Source organism: Cynocephalus volans, chromosome 3 (genome assembly GCF_027409185.1).
Source record: "Cynocephalus volans isolate mCynVol1 chromosome 3, mCynVol1.pri, whole genome shotgun sequence".
In the NCBI taxonomy this organism is placed as follows: Eukaryota; Metazoa; Chordata; class Mammalia; order Dermoptera; family Cynocephalidae; genus Cynocephalus; species Cynocephalus volans.
The window spans coordinates 43,732,536-43,756,024 of record NC_084462.1 but is presented as its reverse complement, the minus strand read 5'-3'; the positions used below and the strand labels follow the sequence as shown (position 1 = coordinate 43,756,024).

Genomic DNA, 23,489 nt, shown 5'->3' with positions numbered 1-23,489 from the left:
GAAGACCAGTCTGGAATGGAACTCAATGTTATAGAAAGATGCAGGTGTTTGTACTTGAAGTCCATGGAGTTATCCACCAGGACTTTGGGGTACAAAGTACTTAGTGATAATCAGTGTTCTTCTGGGTTTCTATAGATTTAGGGCTGGTTTTTTTTTTTTTTTTTCAGCCAAGGAGTCATCTTCAGAGTCACTGACAGCCTACAGGGGCTTCCTGCAAGTTGGACCATAGACCCATGTCGCTCAGATTAAAGCTGCTCCGGGCTCTCCTGGGGTAATTTTGAGGGACTCATCCTACCCCAGTTCATTCCTTCCTTCACTCTCCTGTCATTTTCCTTCCTATCCAAAGCTTGTGGTGCCAACTGATTCCACCGCCCTCCCCCATATCCATCTTGGGGTAGCTGCACTTCAGCCAAACATGACAGCACGGTTTGAATACATATGTCATTACAGTGCTGTTCTGAGCACTTACTCATTACAAGTAAAGTACAGGTGAAAAGCCAGTAATGACCTGGCAGAATGATGCTAATCCAAATCACCAGCCTGATCATCAAAATCAATTCTCAGAACATAAATTGTGAATCCAATCATTTTTGTTTTACCCAGAAAACTGTGGGCAGGTTTATCCTCCACCACACGGATCCTCCGAGCTCCAGCAGGAATGATAGTAGCTTCGATATAACCTGTAGCAACAAATGACATACAAGTGAACAACACCTCCACCATGGATCAGATGCCCAGGCAGCATCCCCCCACCAAATCTACCCTACCATGCCCCCCGCGGTGGTTTCAGAGACTGTAGGCTGGTGCAGCACTGAGAAATCAAGACAGTCAACGAAGGAGGAATGCTCTTCTACAGCCAGACCTCCGGGCTGCCCAGTTTTCAGACAGCACTTTTTGCACATGTTATAGGTTGAATTGGGCCTCCCTCTCCCAAATTCATATGTTGAAGTCCTAACCCCTAGTACCGCAGAATGTGACCTTATTTGGAAATAGGGCCACTGCAGATGTATTTAGTTAAGATGAGGTCATACTGCAGCAGGGTGGGCCCTTAATCCAATATTCCTGGTGTTCCTATTAAAAGGGGAAATTAGGACAAAGACATACACAGAGGGAGAACGCTTCAAGAACATGAAGGCACAGATGGGGTAATGCTTCTACAAGCCAAAGAACACCAAAAATTGCCAGCAAACCACCAGAAGTTAGGCAAGAGGCACAGAACAGATTCTCCCTTACAGCCTCAGAAGGAACCAACCCTACTGACAACTTGATCTTGGACTTCTGACCTCCAGAGCTGTGAGACAAGTTTCTGCTGTCTATGCTGGCCAATTTGTGGCACTTTGTTACGGCAGCCCTAGCAGACTAGTACGGCTGGAAATTCCACATGAATGGCACCTCTCTGGAGCACAAGTGAAGAGTGTCCCTGGTCTTGTTCATCTGCCGGAGATTCTGTTTTGCTTTGGTCATTTCTGCAACTAACATTTTTGTCCATTTCCTGGAGTATATCCAAGTAGAGTGGGAGGCCCTCAGGGACCAGGGCCTTCCTCAGCCCAAGCTCTGACTGTGCATGGTGCCCAGAACAGCAGCCAGCCAGCGAAGATTTAGGGTGGAAAGGAGTGAGGCTGCCTGGGTGGATGTCATCGACTGGCTGAAGCCTGGTTCATTGGGCAATTGTGTCAATAATTAGTCCAACATGACGGTGATATTCTACAATGCAGGCTGGTAATAATTTTATTGTGATTTTCATCTGAGTTGTAGACAAGTCTTCCGTGTTTGCTTCAGCAATTTAGACGATGATTTGAAATTAGATTATGAATACTACCCCTGTGGTTCCAAACATGATCATCAGAATCGGCAGCGGAGCTTAAAAAAATTAGATTTCTGGGCTCAACTATGTGGAGATTATGCAAATATCTGTTTTGAGGGGTGTATTTATTTATTCATTCTTTTACAATAAAAATGGCTTTATTTTTATTGTAAAAATAGTACATAATTCAAACATAAGGCAGAAAACCAAAATAACTTAAACTACACCACGCTGAGAAAATTACCCCAAAGACAGTAATATTTTTGTTCTCAGCCTTTTCAGCATCTCTTATTGCTACATACTATAAACATATTTTATGTGAATAGGATATGATACATGCTTTTAAAAGATCAGGGACAGCTTTAAAATAATTAGAGTTTTGCTAGGCAATATGTGCCCGAGGTACAAAATCCAAAAGTTAGAAAAGGATACAGTAGAAAATATATTGAATCTTATAAGATATATCCTACAGCCATCTACTTTTCTGACATGCTTATTATTTATAATAATTTGTATATTTTGGCTGGGTTTCTGTGTAGCTAACTGAAAAACATCTGCTAAAATGAGAGTTTTGTTTCTTCCTTTTTAGTCTTTGATCCTTTAATTTCTTCTCCTTTCACCATTCTGGTCGGGACTTACAAAACCAAATAAGATTGGGGCATCCTTGTGTGATGCATGGCGTTACAGGAATGCTTCCAAAGTTTTCTCATTGAAAAAGACGTTCACTGTGAGAATGTGATAGATTTAATTTGCCAGGTTAAAGAAGTTCTCTTTTATCCTAGTGTGTTAAGAGCTTTTATCACGAAGAAGTACTGAAGTTAATCAAATGCTTCTGTGCATCTACTGAGATCATGATGTTGCTTTTCTCCCAAACAACACAAAGACCTCAGAGAAGGTCTTTACTGTAATCACGCTTATAGATGGTGTGTGGGTCGGTATCTTAGCCTTGTCTTTTAAAAAGATACTATTATCTCATAAATGTGGCACTTTCTTAGTTTTACATAAAAGTTTGCCATTTTTTCCTTACCGTTCTCCCCCACCGAATAGACCGCTCTTTGGGGATTTTTAAATTTTCTTCCTTACCTTAAACCCACAAGAAGCTCCTTTAGTGTAGGTCTCTTGGTTGTAAACTCTCTCTGCTTTTATCTATAAATGTCTCTACTTCCCTCTTGGTTTTCAGAGATGGTGTTCCTGGGCATTTGATTCTAAATTAATGATTATTTTCCTTCAGCACTTGAAAGATCCTTGTCCTCTGTCTCCTGGCTTCCCATACTGATGTTGATAAGACAGCCATCATTCTGAAATATCATTCTTCCTTACGTGACCTGTCTTCCTCCCTGGCTGAGAGATTCTGTGGTGTTCTGCAGTTTCACTAAAACATGCCTAAGCATGGATTTATTTTTATTTACCCTGACTGGATTACTTTGTGCTTCCTAGATCAGGTTAGATAATATTAATCTTCTGGATTGTTTCTTCCATTTTATCTTTTAACTGCTTATTAATTTCTACAAAGAAGTGCTTTTTTGTATTGATTTTTATGTATTAATTTGGTACCTAATCAACTTACTGAATCCTCTTACAATCTGTAATAGTTCTAAAGTTAATTCTCTTAGGTTTTCATGCTATATAATAATAATATCTACCATAGCAACAGTTTTACTCTTCTCAAATATTTATGGTCTTATTTTTATTTTCTAAATGCATTAGTTAGTACCACCAAAGATATGTTAAATGTTACTGGTGAAAATGTACATCCTTGCTTTGTTTCTGATTATAACAGGAATGCTTATGGTGTTTTGTTGTTGAATATAATGTGGATTTAGGGTTATTTATATAAGTATACAGAATGTATACTAATATCTCATATATAACATACTTTATATTCTGTATGAGTATAATTATGGAAGTACATTTATTTTATATTAAGAATTTTATTAGGAATGTGGGTTGAATGTCACCATATGCTTTTTCAGCATTATTTTATTTTTCTCTTTTTCTATTACTAGTGTAACTATATCAATACATTTTCTAATATCAAACCATCTTCACAGTCCTAGAATAAACCTTACTTGGCTATAACATATTATTATTTTAACATGCTGCTGAATTCTGTTTGCTGATATTATATTTAGAACTTTTAAGACATTATTCATACATAAGTAAGAATGGTCTGTAATTGTTTTTTGTGCTTGCTTTGTTGGACTGGGTTTTAGTATAAATAATATTCTTGCTTCAATAAAAAAGTATTTCTGTGCCTCTATAATAACTAACTCATCTGCACTGACTATATTATGCAGAGTCACAGTTGGGAATTTATTTTTTATTCATTTCAAACAGGTTTTAAACCTATTTACAGAGTTCAGCAAAGTAATCTCTTATGATTTATTAATTTCCTCTATACTTTATTTCCCTATTCAGAATTTAATCATAGAGTATAATCCTTTTTATATATTGCTGGATTACATTTGCTAGTATTTTGTTGAGGGGCTTTGTGTGCTTATTTGTATGTGATACAGCATTACTTATAATAGTGAAAATTTTGAAATAACCTAAATGTCCATCAACAGGAGAATAGTTCTATAAATTACACAGAAATTTAAGCAATTCTGTACAGAATCTTTACAAGCATTCCCTACAGGAGCTTTAAGAGCATCATCATGCTCTTAAAATAGGGTTTGCCATATTCTCTTTTTCCTGCCAAGGTGACCGTGGCAGTGTGTGAACACATAAAGTCTCTCTCAACTTAGGTGCAGAGCCTCCTACCAACTGATGGTGGGGCAAGCAGCATGAATAAGAATTAAACTTTCGTGTTAAGTCCCTGAGATTTGGGTGGCTTTGCATTGTGTTTTGTTTGCTTGTTTATTGCAACAAAACCAAGGATATCTATTCTGATTCACCCACATATGAACTTTCACCTGAGAGGTCCTTGCTCGTCAACCTTTTAAAAAGTTCCTTTCCATTCCTTTTCAGCTGATCTTGGGAAGATGAGACAATAAGCACATACTGGACAGAAAGTTTAGTAGTGTCCTTCAGTCTTGAGGGAAAATGCCTTGACACTGTTACTGTAGATCCAGCCTCAGACGTTTACAAATAGGTGTTCTACTTGATGACTGGAGAGACTTCACAAATGGAAACACGGTCCAGTTTGAGAGCAGCATTTGCCTAATTTTTTACCCTGATCCATCCTGATCCCTGGGCAGGATGACTTCACTGTGTGGACCTCCAGCTTGACCCCTTCCACCCAGGCTGACTTGAGAATGGTCATGCTGGCTTGTTGGAGCAGCCTGCACAGTCCCTGCACCATCCAGTCTCTACAGGGTAAGGACAAGGGTTTTTGATTAAAAATTGTTCATTGCTCTAGGAATGCTTTCCTACTTAAAAAGTTTGGCCACGCACGTGCAAAAAAAAAAAAAAAATCAGCTTTTAGGTTTACAGCACTGGATTTTATACTACAAATTTCTCTTAGAGAAATCCATTCCCTTTGGGGAGTCTGAAGAATGATTGGGTTCCAGGAATATAAAATAGCAAAGTGTCAAAAACTGAGATAAAAGTTGTTCAGGGTCAAAGTGATTAAAATCTTTTTCAGAAGAATTTCCATTTAAACTACAAAACATTCCTGGGAACAAAATCTGCTTGTAGAGCTGAGTCATTCTCTGAAATAAGCTGCTGTTGTGTGGAGACTTCCTATTTTGTGACTAACAAACTTTGGTGTTAGCACCGCCAGTCTGCAGAATAGAACAGAGTATCTGAGGCAACAGATGGAGCTGCCTAGGTCCTGATTAGTTAAGTTTCCACATTCCATAGCAAGGTACATTTGCAGCCGATGCACGGTCACCACGTCTATTTTTAAGCTTAACTTTGGCACAAGTTGCGACACTGGAAAGGCATCTGTCTTCTGTCTTTTCTCATGTACCCTTGGATGGAGATGCTGATGAACAGTGGAACACTCAGGGCACACTTGTAACTCAAGTGAGGCTCCTCCTTGGGTGACTGCTCGGGGCAGGGCGGTCATGGTTGGGGATGGGCTCTGCGAATCTGTCTTTCTAACGTGAGTTCCTCTGTTTGTGATAGGGAACCGATGAAAGAGAAAGGCCCTGAAATGAAAAGCAGAACCTCTGTCCACAAACCAGGGAAAGTGCCTCTAACTCACTGTCCTGCAGTCCCGACCCCGACCTACAGCTCAAAGCCCAACCTGAGGTTGGTATGAAGAATGACCAGGCAGAGGGAAAGAGCCCTATCACCAAGTCCTGAAGCACCTTGTCATCCCTCGGGCCAGATGTCCCATGATGTAGACGTCAGACACCACATTCACCAGGCATGAAATATAATTAAAAGGGAGGATTTACTCTAAGAATTCACAAGATAGATTTGCATTTTAGGTAAGGTAGCAAGACTTTATCTTTGGAATAATTTTCTACTCTAGTCTCAGCCATAAAGCAGGAAAAATCCAGTTAGAGGGACGCAACTTGGTTTCATGAGGAAGCCATGGATAAAATACAATGCCTTTGCCATTGTGCAGGAGAACATGACATTTCTCCCTTAAAGACCAGTAGTTAGAAGAACTTCAGAAGTGATGTTGACCTTTAACCTGTCTCAAATTTTCCAAATAATTAACATTACCAGGGTATGAGCACGTTTCCCTGTGCAATAATTTTTGTCTGACTTTCCCAAGTAGACTTGTTTTTATATGATTTGGGGGTCATATTTTTCCTTGTGTTTTCAGTAGCACTAACTATCTTTGGAAGAAAGCCATTGAGCTGATAAGGTACCATGATAGAATAGAGGTCAAACCCTGGCTATGTGTACTGAGACTCCCCAGGTTATATCAAGTGTGTATGTATGTATGTGTGCGTTTGTGTGTGTGTGTGCATGTATGTCAAACCAAAGTTCTTTTTTTGGTAAATAAACCATAAAACGTTTGAAAAGGCTATTTTTTTTTTTTTTTGACAGCTGGCCAGTACAGGGACTGAACCCCGGACCTTGTTATTATCAGCACCAGGCTCTAACCAACTGAGCTAACTGGCCAGTCTGTTTGTGAGGTTTTACTTTTATCTTTTTACAAAAGTTGTTAATGAGAATATTATTATCTTATGTTTGTCCCTAAAGGTTGTTTCTGGGTTGAACTGAAAAGAACTCATTGCTTGGGAAGCCCAAGGAGCTAGACTATGCTTTAGTTCACCCCTCAGAATGTGAGGTCAGTGAAGACAGGACAAATTAAGGCCAGGGCCTTTATGTCCAGCATGAAGACCAGAGGGGTGTTTCCAAGTCCCCAGCTGCTGTAGGGAAATCCAGTCCTGTAATACGGAAACTTGCCCATGGAGGAAGGTGCCATCTGAGGCTAAATTCTCTGGCATGTCTTAGCATATTCTGTCAAAGTGCCAGGTGTCATTGAAAAGAATAAAAACATATACTTGGCACCAGTAGAGCATGTTTCCACCCAGCCTCTTGGTCTGACGACTCTTTAAGACTGGTTTTGTTCTATACTTTTTCTTTTGGGCAATTGGTTTTGAGCATCGGCTATATGTAAGCAGTAAACGGCCTTTGTGTTTACCTATGGCTTCACGCATGACCGATTCCCACTGATTCTATTCAGAAAACATCCAGGCACGGAAGCGAGGCAAGGGCCCCACACCAAGCACGTCGTCGCAAGGACTACACGTAACGTCCAAACATCTTACATGAGAAACACTTGGGAATAGCCTTTGCCATCACACATGTGGACACCTTCACACAAAGATTGTTCTTGACTGAGAAAAAGAAATATGTTGTAATTGGTTTACATGCACACTTTAGGAACTGATATTGTCATTCTTAATCACAGTGTAAAGATGCCTCTTTATGTGTCCTCCTCACAAGAGAGTTAATTTCTCCCTGGGACATCCATACCCCGCTCCTACACACAGAGCACAGAACCTGGCACGTGGTACGGGATCTAAAGGTAACTATGGATAAATATGTGACACGTGGATCTATCCACATTCAAAAGGAACAACTCATGCTATCCTTTAAGAACTGATTATTTGAAAAGGTTCTCTTCAAGAACAAAGTGTAAAGGGATTGAGAGCCCGTGGGGCATCCTGGTTGGTTTGATGGGGACTTCAGTCCAGGTGTGCTCTGGCTGTCCATGGGCACCAGTTACCTTTCTAGATCTGAAGAGCAGGATGGGCTAAAGAAAATAATGTTAAATTGACAATACATGAAGTGAAAGCACCACACCAAGAACTTTCAAATTATTAAGTTCAAATAACTCAGCTATCTCAACCCAACCAAAGGTGTGAGCATTTCGAAGCCCATCTATCAGAAGAGCAGTGTGACAGACCATTCAAGTTGATTCCTCATACAGAGGAGTAGCTGAGGACCTCGTTTGTTCAAAGTTGGAGGGCAATGAACAACCTGCATTCAGAATGCCATTACCCCGCCGCTGTGCTGGGACTCTCATGACACGGGGAAATCCCAGCTTCTTGCTCCGCTAGGGCTGGGATGCTTCACCCTGTGTCTGTGTGGGTCTGCCATGGCTTCTCAGCTTAAGAATTTAGGTAGGGGAACCCAGAAAAGTTCAAGCAGGGGTCAGGACTTCATATAAGTGGGCAGAAATCTTGCATTTGATTGTGTTTTATCTTTCTGGCATGGTATTTCTCTTTGATATTCACCCTTAGGGTGATAAGACATTCCTCCTTTCTTCATTCTCTAGAGCCAGCAGAGATGAAAGTTACCTTTTTATCTAAACTGACAGGATTAGCAAATCCACCCAGCTGCAACTGGAGTCACCAAGATGTTAAATGACCTGGGGGCTGGGTCTCATAAGAATATGCGTTTTTCCTTCAACCTGAAACATCTTTCCCCCATCCCTGCTGTCAGTGAATTTCTACTGTCCTTTAGAGCTAGGACCACCCTCATCTGCCAGCAGGCCAGGGCGAAATGCCCCATGGCACTCCCACTGAGCTGACTCCCCACTGTCTGCCCAGAGGTCCCCTCCCTTGACTGTGACCAAGGCAGTGACAACTTTTATTTCTGTATATCTAGTGGTTAAAATGTAGTTGTGTTGAATAAATGTTAATTGGGTGAATGGACCTGTGGGTGCCAGTATCTCTGTCCATGTGCATTCCAGAACATCAGACCATGGTTATGGGTTTGTGTTTAATGAAACTATGTTAGATGGGCAGCTGCCTAATGTAGTGTGCGTGAGCACTGGACACAGATGTTCACTAAACAGAATCCATACCGATGTAAACTTATACTCACAGACTCCAACTGTGACAATTTGATAGAAACAGCTTTGTACTTTAAAATAAACGTGTGACATCTGGTAACGGTGCAGAATGACAGAACATTTACAGGTGGGTGACACTAATGTGTGCTTATCTTTTTCTGAAGATTTGCTAAGCCTTTTGTGGCTCAGCAGCTGGAAGGAGGCTTACTAAGCTGCAAGCCAGGGTGGGAACAGGTACCCCAAGGGGGCTTCCAATAAAGTCTGTCCTTCCATGGGGACCCACAGCTACAGTCACACAGGCCCGACCTCACCAGGGGAAGGCTGGACATTCCACACACGGATGGGGCCCAGCACAGGGTGGATGGGGAAAGGGGAGGAAAGGAGAAAAGGACATCATCATGGGTGGATAAACAGACTGGCCCGTGCCAAAACCCAAGGCCAGCAAGCAGACCAGAATCTGGGAAAAGGGGGAACACTTTTGCCCTAATGTGGGTTGCCTTGTAAGTGAGCTGCTATGTTGCATACACTGGAGGCTTTCAAAGGTGAGTGGCGGAGGCTTCCTTAGAGTTTTATAGAACTGCCCAGGGGGCAGGGGTGGACACAGCTAGCTTGGCCTGCCCCCCGCAGAATGGCGCAACTGTAGTCAGTTCTGTTTATCAGAGCTTGGCACAACATTCAATTTAGATAAAGGGTTCTAACGCTTCCATTAAAAAGAAAAATCAACAGTAAACAGCAACCCCTCGCCAGCTGCAGGGGCTTTGTTCCTAACTGATGGTGCAGCTGCAGGAGGCAGGTCAAAGTCTCATGGGAACGGGCAGCTGCAGGACCAATACAGAAAGTGGCATCGAATGTGTTGGAACAAATAGCACAAATTATTCATGTTCCAGAGACTCTAAGTCCAAGAGGACCTTCCGCAATGACAGGAACGTTCTCTATCTGCTGCATGTGGCAATGGGGCACTTTAAACGTGGCTGGCGGGACTGAAGGGTGCATCTTTAAGTTAGTTTCATTCTAATTAATTATAAATTTAATTAATAAATTTAATTAATAAATTTAAATAGACTCAAATGGCCCATGGCTACTGTACTGGACAGCGCAGCTCTGGAGGGCAATCCCTCCACCCCCAACCGATTTGCTCCAGCTTCACCTTCTGTTTCTCTCAGGAGCCATGCAGCAGGCACAGGTTCTCACACAAACTTCCTGTTTCGCTGATTAGGCACTTGTCTTTGAAATCCTAAAACCAGCCCTTACTAGTCCTGAAATTTACTTTTTAAATCTAATTTTGCATTTGCATTTACCTCTGTTTTGCTTTCACAAGATCCTGCAAAATGTTTGTGCAATAGGTTTCTCTTTCCACAGGTATCCAGAAGGAACATCTCCTCTAGATCAGGTTTTCTATTTACATAGAGAAAAGGCGGAACATGCACACACTTCTCTCTGCCTTATCCCATGGGCTGCTCCGTGGGACAGGGAATTATCACTGTGGTTCTCTCTTATTGGGTGGAACTCAACTGAAAAGCTTCTGTGCAAAGCAATTTGTAGAAACTAAAATAGAAGTTTTCAGCTCAATTCCAAACAACAAGAGTTCTCCTGGAGATGTCACTCTTGCAGATGTCATTCTTGGTGATGCTGGGCAAGTGGACACTCACCAGCTTCAAGAGTTCACCCCCCAGGTGGTTTGCCTGCCTCCTGCTCCCCTCATTAAGTGTCAACTACAGATGCTTCCCTGGGCATCATAACCTGGTGTCCTCCAAGACTGAAGATCGGAAAGTCATCTCCCACCTCTGGACAAAGCAGCCTAAGGCTACAGAGATGGTGCAAGCAGAAAGATGAAGGCCAGTCACCTGAACGCTGACGTCACCTCTCTAAGGATGGTGCTGGGGCATGTCTAGGTCTGGGAACCTGGAGACTCAGTTACTCCAGAGTTACAGTTGGCAGAGGCTCTGACTTTCTGGACTGCATGGCTTCATGCATGTTTTTGAGATGCATGTAAATGCTATACTACTTTTACTGACAGAACATTCAGAAACAAGGAAACCTCTTCCATCAACAGGCCAAAGTGATTTGGTAAAGTGTTTCTGCCTCCTTTTCTGTCTGCACATCAACAGATGGGCTGACAGGAACTGCAGGGAAGCCTGGGGCTCCTTGGGGCTGGGAAGCTACTGCTGGTTCAAGAGCCTCGAGGCTGAGCCCCTGAGCTTTCCCTTCACAGGAAAACCATTCACTTCGAGGGTCTTGCCTTTGAGAAAGGTAACTGAAGCACCAGATCACCTATCCATTATCATCTGGCCCTTAAATACCAAATGCAGGGAAGACATGCAATCATTCGCTTTTGGGCAAAGGAAACAAAGTACACAGCACGTGTTGGCTGTCCTGTAGCTGCGGCAGCCCTGGGGCTTGGCACTCACCCGTCCCCCGGGAGTGGCTGAAGTCACCCTTCACCACGCGGCAGGTCTTGCCATCCCCGTTGCAGACCCCGCACCGGTCTTCTTTGGCCGCAGACCCGATGATACCATCACAGCCGATTTTCTGGAGAATCACAGGGCTGGGTTATTCTGTGTTTAAGACTCTGAGGGTTTTACAGAGGACGCCCCTGCAGGGCTGACTGACTTCTCCATGAGGCCCTGCAGGCACAGTGCCTGGTACCCCAATACTTTCAAAGGCCTAAGAAAATATTTTAATTCCTTTTAAAATCAGAAAAGAAAAAAAATGAATAGAATCCAGTCTGGATTATACTTGTCTTTATATCCACATAAATACACAGTCGTCAAATGTATATTGTGGTATTTTGTTCTGCAGGAGGGAGTCCATAAAGGCAAAAGTGCCTCGGGAAGTCGCGCTGTGGCCTGAGCCCTCCCTGGCCCGAGTGAGAGCCGCCTGAGGCAGAGGCCACAATTTCACATGGTTAGAGTTCTCCTTGGGGCTGCATGGGTCACCTGCACCCTGGCTGGAACAGTGAACAGTCTCAGAACTTACAGTAGAAACCACAGACTTTTCTGTTGCAGTAAGGAAGCTTGGAGATCATTCAGGCAGGGCTGGGGATGGGCCCCTCATTCCCATCCATGGAGACCTAGTCCACGGAGAAACCCCGTCTCGTAAACCTTTCCAGCAAGGCACGTCTGAGAGCAGAGGAGAGGCAGCCTCTCCCTAGGTGGGACTGGGAAGCACAGCCCAAGTTTCATGAAAAGCAGAAAGAGGTTTTGAACTTTTTTTTTTTTTTAAAAGAAAAAAGAAGACACAAAAAGTTTGTATTGTGCAAAATAACCTAAGTTTACATTATGGTAAACACTGGGTATTTATTTACTCGTTAAATTCCTTAAATGTCCCTCCTTCTTCATTTTTCTCCCCTAAAGCAAATACTTCCAGAAACAGAATTGGGTTTTCCCCACTGTCCTGCACCCCAGATTAGGTATTGGTGCTACACCATAAAGGATTTTAGCCAGGAGTATGGGTCCCAAATAACCCAGGTGGAGGGGATTTAGCTCTTTCCTGTGATGCCTGGATGGCAACAAGCAAAGTGTCGCCCCCCCCCCTCCCCGCACTCTCACCTGCAGGCAGAGCTGGCTGAATGTGGAGGTGGATGCCAGCCCCCGGCTCCCCAGCGGAATCAGAATCTCTGCTTCATTATGACAGAGGTTCTTTGATTGAGTGTGCAGCAGCCTCACCAGGAGAGCTGTTAAAACACAAACTGCTGGATCCCAAGCCCCAGACTTTCTGATCCTGTAGGTCTGGGAGGGCCTGAGAATGTGCATTTCCAACAAGTTCCCAGGTGACTTTGATGCTGCTGGCTGGGACCACACTATGGGAACCACTGCACTGGGTATACTATTCCAAGGAATAGATGAGTGGTCTTCATATTTAATAGTCCTAAAGTCTCATCCTCAGATCGTTTTGTTTGAAAAAGAATTAATGGGAAACTACTATCGTGTGAACAAAAATGATAGCATAACTGGATATATTTCAGGAATGACTTTAAGATATGTTAAAAGCTGAGCAAGTTTAGTCTAAAAATGACCACTATGAAAATTTCAAAGGAAGTCAAAGTATTTCAAAAAGGAAGAACAAATTTGTTAAGAGGCCAAGCAAGGAACTAATGGAGAAGAGTGAATTTAACGGCAGCTGGGGAGACTTAGGTGACACAAGACACTAACTGGCCATCAACTGCAAGCTTCTGCCAGGGCAGAACCCCCAAGAGTGGACCTGGAGGGAAACTGGCTGTGAAGGGGCACCTTGAACCTGGAGCACATTGCGGGGCCCCTGGTTTCTTGATCTGGACTGCTGGCTGGTTGCTGGAAAGTTGCTCCATATTACAGGGGCTGAGAATACAGAGCAGCCAAGATCAGAACAGTCTGCTCACGCAGTGTGCTCAGAAAAGGCCCCTGGACCACACTTATGATGCCACGTGTGTGTGGCTGTGTTCCATGGCAGAGCTGCAATGTCGTGGTCTCCAGACGTTCCAGTACAGCCACAAGTCAGAGCAACAGAGCCAGCCCCACATCCTGGCCTCTTTCATGTCCCCTATTCCTGCCCCCATGAGGCTCCCCCATTCCTCTCAGGTGCTCTCAGCTCTAGACACTCCCTACTCTGGCTTCCTGTTATTTTTTAACCCACCCTTGCTTGGTAATAGTGGGTCTCTGACTTCATGCCTGGTTCCCTGTCCTGCACCTCAGTTTGGGTTTCCTGATCAAACAGCTTCTAGATGCGCTAAGAAAACATCCCACTTGGTCTAGACAGCTTCCCCCAGCCCCAGTGAGGGGGGCTTTTCATGTCAGCTGCAAACAGGAAGGTATACAGGGTTGCCCTTTAAGTTAATTCTGCAGGTCACCCTGGCTGGGACAGGTCCATGTGCTCTGCCCACCCTGCTTGCTGTTATGTCAGGCACCACTTGCATCTGGGGTCAGGCATGCAGGCACGTCTGTGTCTGAACAGCAAATCTGAGGGCTGAAGGATAACAGCCAGACTAACCTGCCGACGGGGCATTTTCTTTCTTTGTTACAGTCAGTGCAAGCAACATGTAATGTTCTTGGCAGGGACTGGGATTTTTTTCTGGAAGGGAAGCTACCACAGGATCTGATGAAAGTCATTAATTCTTCATGTTAGATGAGCTTTAATAATTGTCTTTATGAGGCTTGGTGTTCCAAGAGAACAAGATGATCAAACCCAAGGAAACTCCAAACAATAAACTCTAAAACCTCCCCATGTTATCCTGGTGATCCTTAGTTACTTTTCTACATACATTAGGAATTTCCATTGTTCCTGTCTGAGCTTTCAAAGCAGGCCTTAAAAGTTTCTGGTTAGCATCTGCTGGTCAGGGACCTGTGCCTCTAGCTAAGCCAGGGTACGTGGGACACCAAGGGGACTGAAAGGATGGCAATGCCCTGTGGCATAATTAACCAAAGGCACAGAGGGTATGAAATTGGTGGAGAAAGCCCAAGTTCTTTTTGGTCAAGACAGTTCCTACGGAATGTGCAAAATGCAGTTACCAAGGCTCTACTGCTCACATCCCTGTGCTGGAGGAGGCACAGGATGGGCCTGGGCAGTGTGGCCATTTTCCCAGAAGTGAGAAATATCAGTCCATAGCAATTTGAGCCCTGGACCCCATCCCCAGAATTAGCCCCTATTGAAGATCACCAGGGCCAATCTCCTGGTCATCACACCTAGTGGCCATTTCTCCATCTTCATCGACTTTGACCTCTAACTTTGCCCTGGTGTAACACACACCCTGTCCTTGGTTGTGCAAATACTCATTCATCCAAAGCACAGTTACTGGATGCCTGTTATGTGCTTAATGTGGGAATAAAGATGTGTAAGACGGAGGGAGAAGCCAACATGGAAAGCAGCAGACACACCAGAGCACATGCCTAAAGACGCCAGGGAGACCAAGCCACAGACAACGGCCCTTGTCTGATTCTCTGCTGACCCCCTGGAGTGCTCCTGCTCCCTCCTCTCGCCTCCACTGCACTCAACAGGCCAACTTCTCTGAAGTGGCTCCCTCCCGCCTTCTCAGTTCTAACGGGACATGCCCTGCCACCATCCTGGAACTGACAGACCTGCCGCCTTCCCAGGAACCCCTAAGATATTTCTGACTCTTCCTTTTTTTGACATGCCTGGTTAGTTGCTGAGCCTGGATTTTTGTCCCCTGAAACCCTCAAATGTCTATTTCTTCTCCATGCTCATTGGCCACTCCCCGGTTTAGACTCTTCTCACTCAGGACATGAACTATCGGACTGATTTTCCTCCAGCCTGCTGCCAAACTGATCTTCACTCCAGACCAGATGAGAAGGTCCACGGCCACGGGTCCTACTGCCTATCAGATAGGTCCACGCTGAGGACCTGAAGCCCCTCCGTGAGCTCATTCCAACTGCCCCCTGGCTCAATTTTCCCCCTCTTCCTCCAAACGCACACTGGATGCAACCAGCACCCAGCCCCACTCCTGCAAGCAAGCCCCCACCAAGCAAGCCCCCACCGCCTCTCAGCGAGGTGAGCTGCTATAACGGCCTCCGAGCTGATTTCCCAGGTCCACTGAGGCCCTGCTACAGTCATTCTCAGTAATCAATATCACTTCACTCCTCTGCTCCAGCCCCTCCATTACAGAGTAAAATCCACACTCCACCCTGGGCCCTGCCACCTCTGTGCCAGGCCTGTCCTGGAGCCTGCCACCCTGCCGTCCTCTGTCCATCCCAGGAAGGCACCAGCCTCGCTCTTGCTCTCCTCTGCCCCTCTATCTCAGCTGGGCTGGCTCATCCTCAAATGCTGTCTCCTCCAAGACACCCACCATGCCCCCAATTCTCAGTCCTCCTCAGTCACAATCCCCCACTCAGTCTATGGCACTATTTTATATTCTTCTTTGTCTGTGCTGGTCCTGGGAATGATCATGTTTGTGGGTTTGATGGATGGGGACAGGCACCCTCTGTCCTGTTCCCCACCAAATGCCCAGCAAGCACTACAGTGCCCAGCACATGGAATGTGCTCGACAAATATCTGATGCATGAAACAAATCAAACTCCACCTTATGCACTTTCTGCTGTGTCTAAACCAAATCTCCCTTAACCACGCCTTCCCTATGGCTGTTTGGTTTTCACGTGAGCATGTGCCATCTTCCTAGAAGACTGTAAGCACATGGGGGACGTGGCTTATCATTCTTCAGATTCTTCCCTCCCCCGCCCCCCCACCCCCGCTCACACACAGTGGCTGGTGTGGTGTTGAGCACAATACATGTTAAATAAATGTGTAAAAATGATGACCTCTTATCAAGCTGGGCCTGGGCAAAACTGGGAGGAAGAGACTGTTTTTCAACACAGGGTCTCTGCCTCTTCTGTGCCCCAGCCCGACAGCAACCCTTTCCACAACCAGAGGCAGTTTATTGTCCTCACATTCGAACTGGGACTTTCTGGTACAGGTTTTGAGGGTCCTCGGATTTTTCTTGGCTGGCTGGAAGAAGTAGGACTTGCTTGCTTTCTTCAACTGAATAGCTATCTTCCAACTACTGCCTCATTCTCTCTCTTCTGTTGGAGAGAGGCCACTGACTTCTTGTTTGAATTTTAACTGAATGCAGCTTTCGGGCCAGCTGCACAGCCGTCATGCTGGGATTTACTGGGCTCCTGGGTGAGTTCCACTAGGGCCTGTAGCACTCATCTTTCCCTTTCTCGACTTCACCCTTGTTTTGCTAAACTACACGTAATTTCTTCAGAACGGGTGCATGGAAAATAACATTTCTGAGTTCTTCCGTGTCTCAAAATTATTTTGCCTGCATGCTTGCTTGATAGTTTGGCTGCACACAGAATTCTATAATTATCTCAGTTTTCTGCCAGGGTCAGTTTTTCTGTTTGCTTTTCTTGGTCTTTCTCGTTCATGCTGCTGGTTTTCTTCAAATAGCTGATGATCTCTGGTTACCCACTCATATTTGAGAATGAGGAACAGAAAGGCTGACCAAGGGAGATTGATATGTGAGGGTGGGAGGTGTCGCGTGGTAGGTTTCCTTTCAGGACTAGTGGAGGGAGGCTGGAGTCTACATGCAAACTCTGAAGAGTGAGTGCCTTACTTGTGCACAGAGGTCACCTCCTGCTCTGGTTCTCCATGACTTTGGAAAGGAGCCCCTACTATTTTATCTAACAGCCCGAGTGCAGGCCGGCCACAGTCAGCCACACTGCATGCAGCCTCTGACTTACCCCACCGTTTTTAGCCAGCTCCTCACTTCCACGCCCCCTCCCAAGTCCAAGACTCATGCTTTCCTTTAGGTTGCGACTCCCCATTTGTTCCCATGCAGGCCTCTGCTGCTTTGTTCCTTTGATGACACTTCCATCCTCTTTTGTCCTTCAGAAAGAGGTGGGGTCTTTCTTCTGTCGGTGGCCTCTGCTTCTCCAAACCATTATGGCCTATGCTAGGCTGCCTTTACCCTGGATGCAACAGGCAGGAACACATGGCCCAGTCTGCTGTCTTAATACAGAAGTTGCTATGGGAGGTTAATCAGAAAAAAGGTACGGGAATGACTAGAGTTTTAGGATTGCTATCTGTAAAGGTTTGGCTCCCACGGCCACGCACTTCAGACATGTCAGCTGCAGAGGTAAGAGGTGGCAACCAGGAGGGCACTGTTTAAATGTAGGCCCCAGCATAAACGCCGGGTCCATCTCACCATATGCTTGTTACCCCTTCATTATATACGGGTACTCTGAGGCCAATCTCTTATAATTCTCCCAAATTCCACCAGTAATTCTCCTTGCTTCATAGACCTTTGTACACAAAATGGGAGGCCGATACATCCTTGACAAGAAAAATGGCCCATTAAAATGGGCTCGTTTCCAGAATGACTGACGTGCCAAGAGCAGGTGATCTACCCATCCACGCATTTTTTCTTTTTCTTTTTTCAATATGCAACAAGAGGCTCTCCTGTGGTCAGCTCGTGGGGGAACACAGCTCAATCAGTCACAATTCCTCCATTAATGAAGCTTCCAGGCTCTGGAGGTGTTTTGGTTTCCTGTTCATTGAGCCCAGGATATGTAGACAATTATGCTCCTGAGGAAGTATAAGCCTAACTGGAGCATGCTGGTTCCAAGAGCGCATAAGCTAGTGAGGCCTTAAAGAAAAGCCAAGCTTGTCTGCAACTCAGGTACATCTGGCTGTGTCCACTGTCCAACGGGTAAAGCCTGTGTCAGCTGAGCTCACCCTTTGCATGTCAGCAGCTCCAGAAGCAAGTTGCATATTAGAGACTCATTACCTCGGTTTCTTTGCTTCTAGAGGCCAACAGTAGGAATCATTAATGATGGGACTCCTGATTTATAGGGCCTTGCTGAAAAATATACAATATTTGTGTTTCTTCCCCCAATTCCCTCCCACTTTTATGAGTGCCATTAAGTTTAATTTCAGCATGTTAAGTAATTTGTGACTCACTGGAATGAAACTTAACTCAGTCCTCATAAAAACAGAATAAAATGGTATTTCCATGTTTCATGTTATGGTTTGAATCAGCCTGCTATTTGGAGCTTAGTGGAATCTACGCAAAATGCCATTTTGGAGCCTCTCCTCCCCTACCAACTAGTTACTATGTTCCTCAAAATTTCCCAGAATTCCTTCCTGCTACCTAAAAATAGCAAAATTTGTAGCTGAAGGGAACAGAGGGGAAGCTGGTAAGCAAAGTGTGGCCATATTTCTGTAAGTGATGTCTTCCATACAGTGAGAATGATTTCTATCTTTTATCCACTGTAACTAGATAATTATATCAACAACTCTCTGCTCACTAGACCCGTGAGATTTATTTTTGTTATGATTACTATTATTTTCTTTAACCAATTTTCCTTGTCTCACTCATTCATAAGTATCGCAGGAATCCAGAGCATTCCATTTTGGCAATTACTGCAACTCGGCATAAATACTGTATTTGTATTTAATTCATGATCTAATTTAAGTATGTTCAATTTTATGATAAAATGTCATTAACTATGACTTATAATAATTTGGAGTTTGGTGAGAAATGATTTAAGAGTGGGCTAAGGTTAATTGTTTATAGTATCTCTCTGAAGAAAGAGTATTGTTAGAGAAATTGCAGATGGTTTTTGACTTCCTTAAAAAAGAAAGTTGTTTCAGGGTTTTAATCTTGTGAGGTGCTTGCACCTGCCAGGATGGTGCTAGGACTGGTGGGCTACCTGGAGGCAGTGGGTCACCAGGGTGCATCCATCCAGAGGAGATGGCGCTTTGAGAACTGGTAGGTATGGCCTACCCAGTGGCAGGGTGAGGCTCCTGAGGAGCATGAGACCACAAGAGAGCGTCATGACCGGCACCATCATCTGCCCTTATGAGCTTTAGTGACTCTGCTTGGTTAGTGCCAGGCTTGGGGAAGGCGCCAATAAGTGCAATGATCATGACGTCGTGGAGGAGGCAATGAAGAGACACTGGGGGATGGCAGGTGCCTCTGGGGATGGAGTGGCATGGGGGAATGGGAAGGCATGCACCCCAGTGTCATTTCCATCACATCTGCAATGGACTGAATCCTTGTGTCCCCCCCAAATTCACCCACTGAACCCCTAATCCCAATGTGATGGTATTTGGAAGAGGGGCCTTTGAGAAGTGATTAGGTCATGAGGGTGGAGCCCCCATGAATGTGGTTAATGCCATCATAAGAAGAGGCCAGAGAGCTAGCTAGTTTTTTTTCACCATGTGAGGAAATGACAAGAAGTCAGTAGCCCACAGCTTGGAAGCAGTCCCTCACCACAACCCGCCCATGCTGGCACCCTGACCTTGGACTGCAAGCCTCCAGAATGCTGAGAAATAAATATCTGTTGCTCACAAGTCATCCAGTGTATGGTATTCTGCTACAGCAGCCTGAACTGACCGAGATAACACCCATGTGCAGAACAGGCTCAGGTTCAATGGTGCCCCAATGACCACAGACCTAAGGCTATTCAAAGGCCTTGAATGGCATCTCATCCTTGTTCCATTGACTAAAGGACTGCAGGTGTCGCTGGTGGGGAAGACTTGCCAGTTGAAAAGGCTGTGATTGAAACCAAGGTCGTGGAAGGGGCCCATTGGCACAGATCACTTAGAGCTGAAGTTACATCCAGCCAGGAACACAGACCCCACTGGCTAGAGAATTTCAGGATTCTTAGGAATGCCTCCCTGTTGGCAAGAACACTGCACGAGAGGCTGGCGAGAGGCTGGCACTGCCTTGGCTGGTGCTGCTCAAAAGGGTGTAAGAGCTCAGACTTGGGAAGTTGTTACCAAAGGAACGTGAAGTCATCAGGCTGCAATGCATACCCTCATGCAGGAAGGTCCGAGCATGTGTGCAATTTAGGAAGGACACCAACCCTGCATGTGGCTTTCTAGCAGGACTATGTAAGTTGTCAGCAACACTGCATCTTAGTAATAATAAGAGTTTTGTTCACACTGCCTGGGGACAGGGACTTGAACATCGTTTGCTACAAGAAAGCAGCCCTGAGGGCCCACCCAGCTCAGCCACTTGTCACTGCCACGACTCTGGGCACCAAGTGTTTATCACCCACACTTATCTGTATTTGATAACAAAGCCCAGCAGTGTCACAGGAGTCTGCATCTTGTCAAGCTTTTCCTTGAAAAATCCCAGTTTAAGACTGGTTTGGACTCTGCAGGGGAAAAATCCACTCGGGTTGAAATGGTAGAAGTTGCCTTGTGTCTCTGTCTTCCAGCCTTTCTTCTTTTCGTTCTGTCTGTCACTCACCCACCGACACCACTGCTGGCACTTGCAGTAGCGTGGGGCAAGCAGAGCATGGAGCAGAGTGCTGCCCTGTGGGCCGCTGGCTGAGGCTTCGAGGCTGGTGTCAGGTACAGCCACACAAAGTGAGGATGACAGGGTCTTTCCCGCATGACCCCAGGGCTCTACAGTTTCTCCAAACGTTTTTAAGACTTTCCTCACTGAGCATTAGAGACAGGTGTGAACTTGGGAAAGTGCGGGTCCCCAAGCATCAAAGGCCCCATGGCTTCTGGAAAGCAGCTTCTCTTCCTGATAACATCAGGAGGCCCCCCTATGGCCTGTGGCGAGTGGACCCCTTGCTCAGTCTCCTGCAGGGGCCGGTCAATAGAGCTGAACAACGAAGTGCGAAATGCAGGGGAAAGATCTGGTTTTCCTTTCTGTGCCAGATGCATGGCAAGCCTGACACCGATTCACCTGCTCAGGGCTCCAACAGTGCTTGGTGGGCTCACCTGCTATGGACACAATTGAGGAAACGTGGCCACAACAATGACCAGAGCAGTCAGTGGCTCAGCAGGGAGGACTCCCTGGGTACGACGGACTGAACATTTGTGTCCTCCCAAATTTATACATTGAAATCCTACCCCCATGGTATGGTGTCAGGAGGTGTGGCCTTTGGGAGGTGATTAGGTCATGAGGGTGGAGCCCACATGAATGGGATTACAGCCCTTATAAAAGAGGCCCCAGAGAGCTGCCTTGCCCTTTACAGCACGTGAGGACACAGTAAGAAGCCACCATCTATGAGGAACCAGACCTTGCCAGACACCAAGTCTGTTGATGCCTTGACCTTGGACTTCCAGCCTCCAGATCTGTGAGAAGTTTATTGTTTAGAAGCCATTCAGCCTATGGTATTTTTTGTTTGTTTGTTTGTTTTATTTTTGTTTTTCTGACCGGTAAGGGGATCGCAATCCTTGGCACGGTGTGGTCTGCACCACGCTCAGCCAGTGAGCGCACCGGCCATCCCTATATAGGATCCGAACCCGCGGCCTCGGCGCCACTAGCGCCGCACTCTCCCGAGTGAGCCACGGGGCCGGCCCTAGCCTGTGGTATTTTTGTTATAGCAGTCCAAAAGGACTAAGACACTGGGGCTCTCTCACAACACGCTCAGACTGATCTGAGTCATCAGGAAATACGGCACCAGGAAGCCATGCTCCTCCTGGCACTGAGAATACTCAGCCTCCCCCTGCATGCCAGCTGCTGCCACCCCATCCGGAACATGCTCGTTCCAATGGACAAACAGGGGGCACAGGGACCCCTCTGCTACTCCAAGCCAGAAGCACGCCCGAGGGCACAGGACCTCAGCTCAGGCAGATTTAATGCAGGTGGAGGGTGAGCTTGCTCCCTCCCTCCCTCTCTTCCTCCCCCTCTTGTCTTTTTGTCTTCTTAAATGACATTTATCATGGTTCTAATGAGTCATGGACACCCGGCATTAGGACGGGTTTTCGGGACTGAATTCCAGTAGGTGGAGTATTCCCCGAAAGCCAGGCAGGTCTGTCTCCCTGTACCACCTGCACAAGCATCTGCTTAGCCCTACTCTATCTTCTGCAACTGAACCGAGCACAGCTTGTATATACATCCTACCTGTCTACACATCTAGGTGTTCTACCTGGTCTTTGTGTGGTCATGACGTCTAAAACAATGGAAAAAGTTTGGAGAGATTACGCTGCTGCTGTTCTCTCAGCCACCCCAACCCCCTGTGGGCCTGCAGGTGGGCGCCAGGCTCAGCACTGCCGAGGGCGGGGCAGTGCACCAGGTGCCACTGGCTATGGGAAGCAGCACGAGTGAGTGCCTTCCTGAGGAAACCCACTTCCCCAGGCCTCAGCCCCACCTCTGCACCCTTTGGGGAGAAGAAGCCTCCCTCCAAAGTCTCTCAAGGACACAAGGAAAAGCCCGTTACCTGGCACCTGCCATGCACGCAGAGGTCAGTCTCGTAGGGCCCGCAGGGCGTGCCATCCAGGACCCTGTCGGCCACCAGCAGTGGGGACTCTTTTCCAAGGGGCGAGCAGTAGAGTTCACACGGCTTATCTGAGGAGGGAAAGGTAGACAGACATTGGCGTGGGAAGGGGTGTGTCAGCTACGCAGGGTGCAGGTACATGTTGGCAGCGGGCAAGCTGAAGGGAAGACAGGTTGGTACAGGTAAATAAAGGTCACAGCTGCTTAGTGCATGTCCTCAGGTATGTGCACCTGCTCCTTTGAACACCAGCTATAGCAAATGGCAAAAGACCCTCAGACTCAGGTGACAGCATGGGTAAGAGCTCTGTGGGGTTTCCTCCTTGTCCTCTGTATCCTTTGCAAAGACACAGCATTTCCTTTTCAAGGCATTAAACATGCCAACCAAGCTGAACAACAGTATGCTTGTGTGCTAACCTCTATGTAAGACACACACATGTCAAGGGTGAGCCCAGGAGCCCCTCCACAACAGGACAGCAAAGGGGAGGAAGGGGAACAAGGACACCGCAGTGTGGGGGGAGCGGGCCCACGGGGTCTCCACGGCAGTGGCTATGCTAAAAGCTTCAGTGCTCCCCCAGCTCCTGGGCAACAACCACAGAGCTGTGCCACGGGACACAAAGGCCCTAGAAGAAACTGAGCAGGAGTAAGGTACAGAAAGGAGACACAGGGGCTGCCAGGACAACTTGTAAGAGCTGTGTCACCAGGCAGGATGGAAATCCCAGTTTCTACTGCTCCTGGAACCACATGAGGTCCCAGAACATACCAAGCTCTTGTGCCTTTGCCTGGGCTTTTCCCTCTGCCTAGACATT

The 23,489-nt window shown here is 46.0% G+C and overlaps 1 protein-coding gene across 1 annotated transcript in view; it reads right to left on the bottom strand.

The window, feature by feature from the left end:
• ADAMTS17 (ADAM metallopeptidase with thrombospondin type 1 motif 17) overlaps positions 1 to 23,489 on the bottom strand; it is a 316,365-nt gene that overhangs the window by 73,669 nt on the left and 219,207 nt on the right. Inside the window, exons 14-15 of the mRNA XM_063091528.1 lie at positions 22,628 to 22,755; positions 11,423 to 11,543 (exon numbers count right to left, since the gene is read on the bottom strand). Of these exons, the coding sequence (XP_062947598.1) occupies positions 11,423 to 11,543; positions 22,628 to 22,755 (249 nt within the window). The remainder of the gene's footprint in view (positions 1 to 11,422; positions 11,544 to 22,627; positions 22,756 to 23,489) is intronic.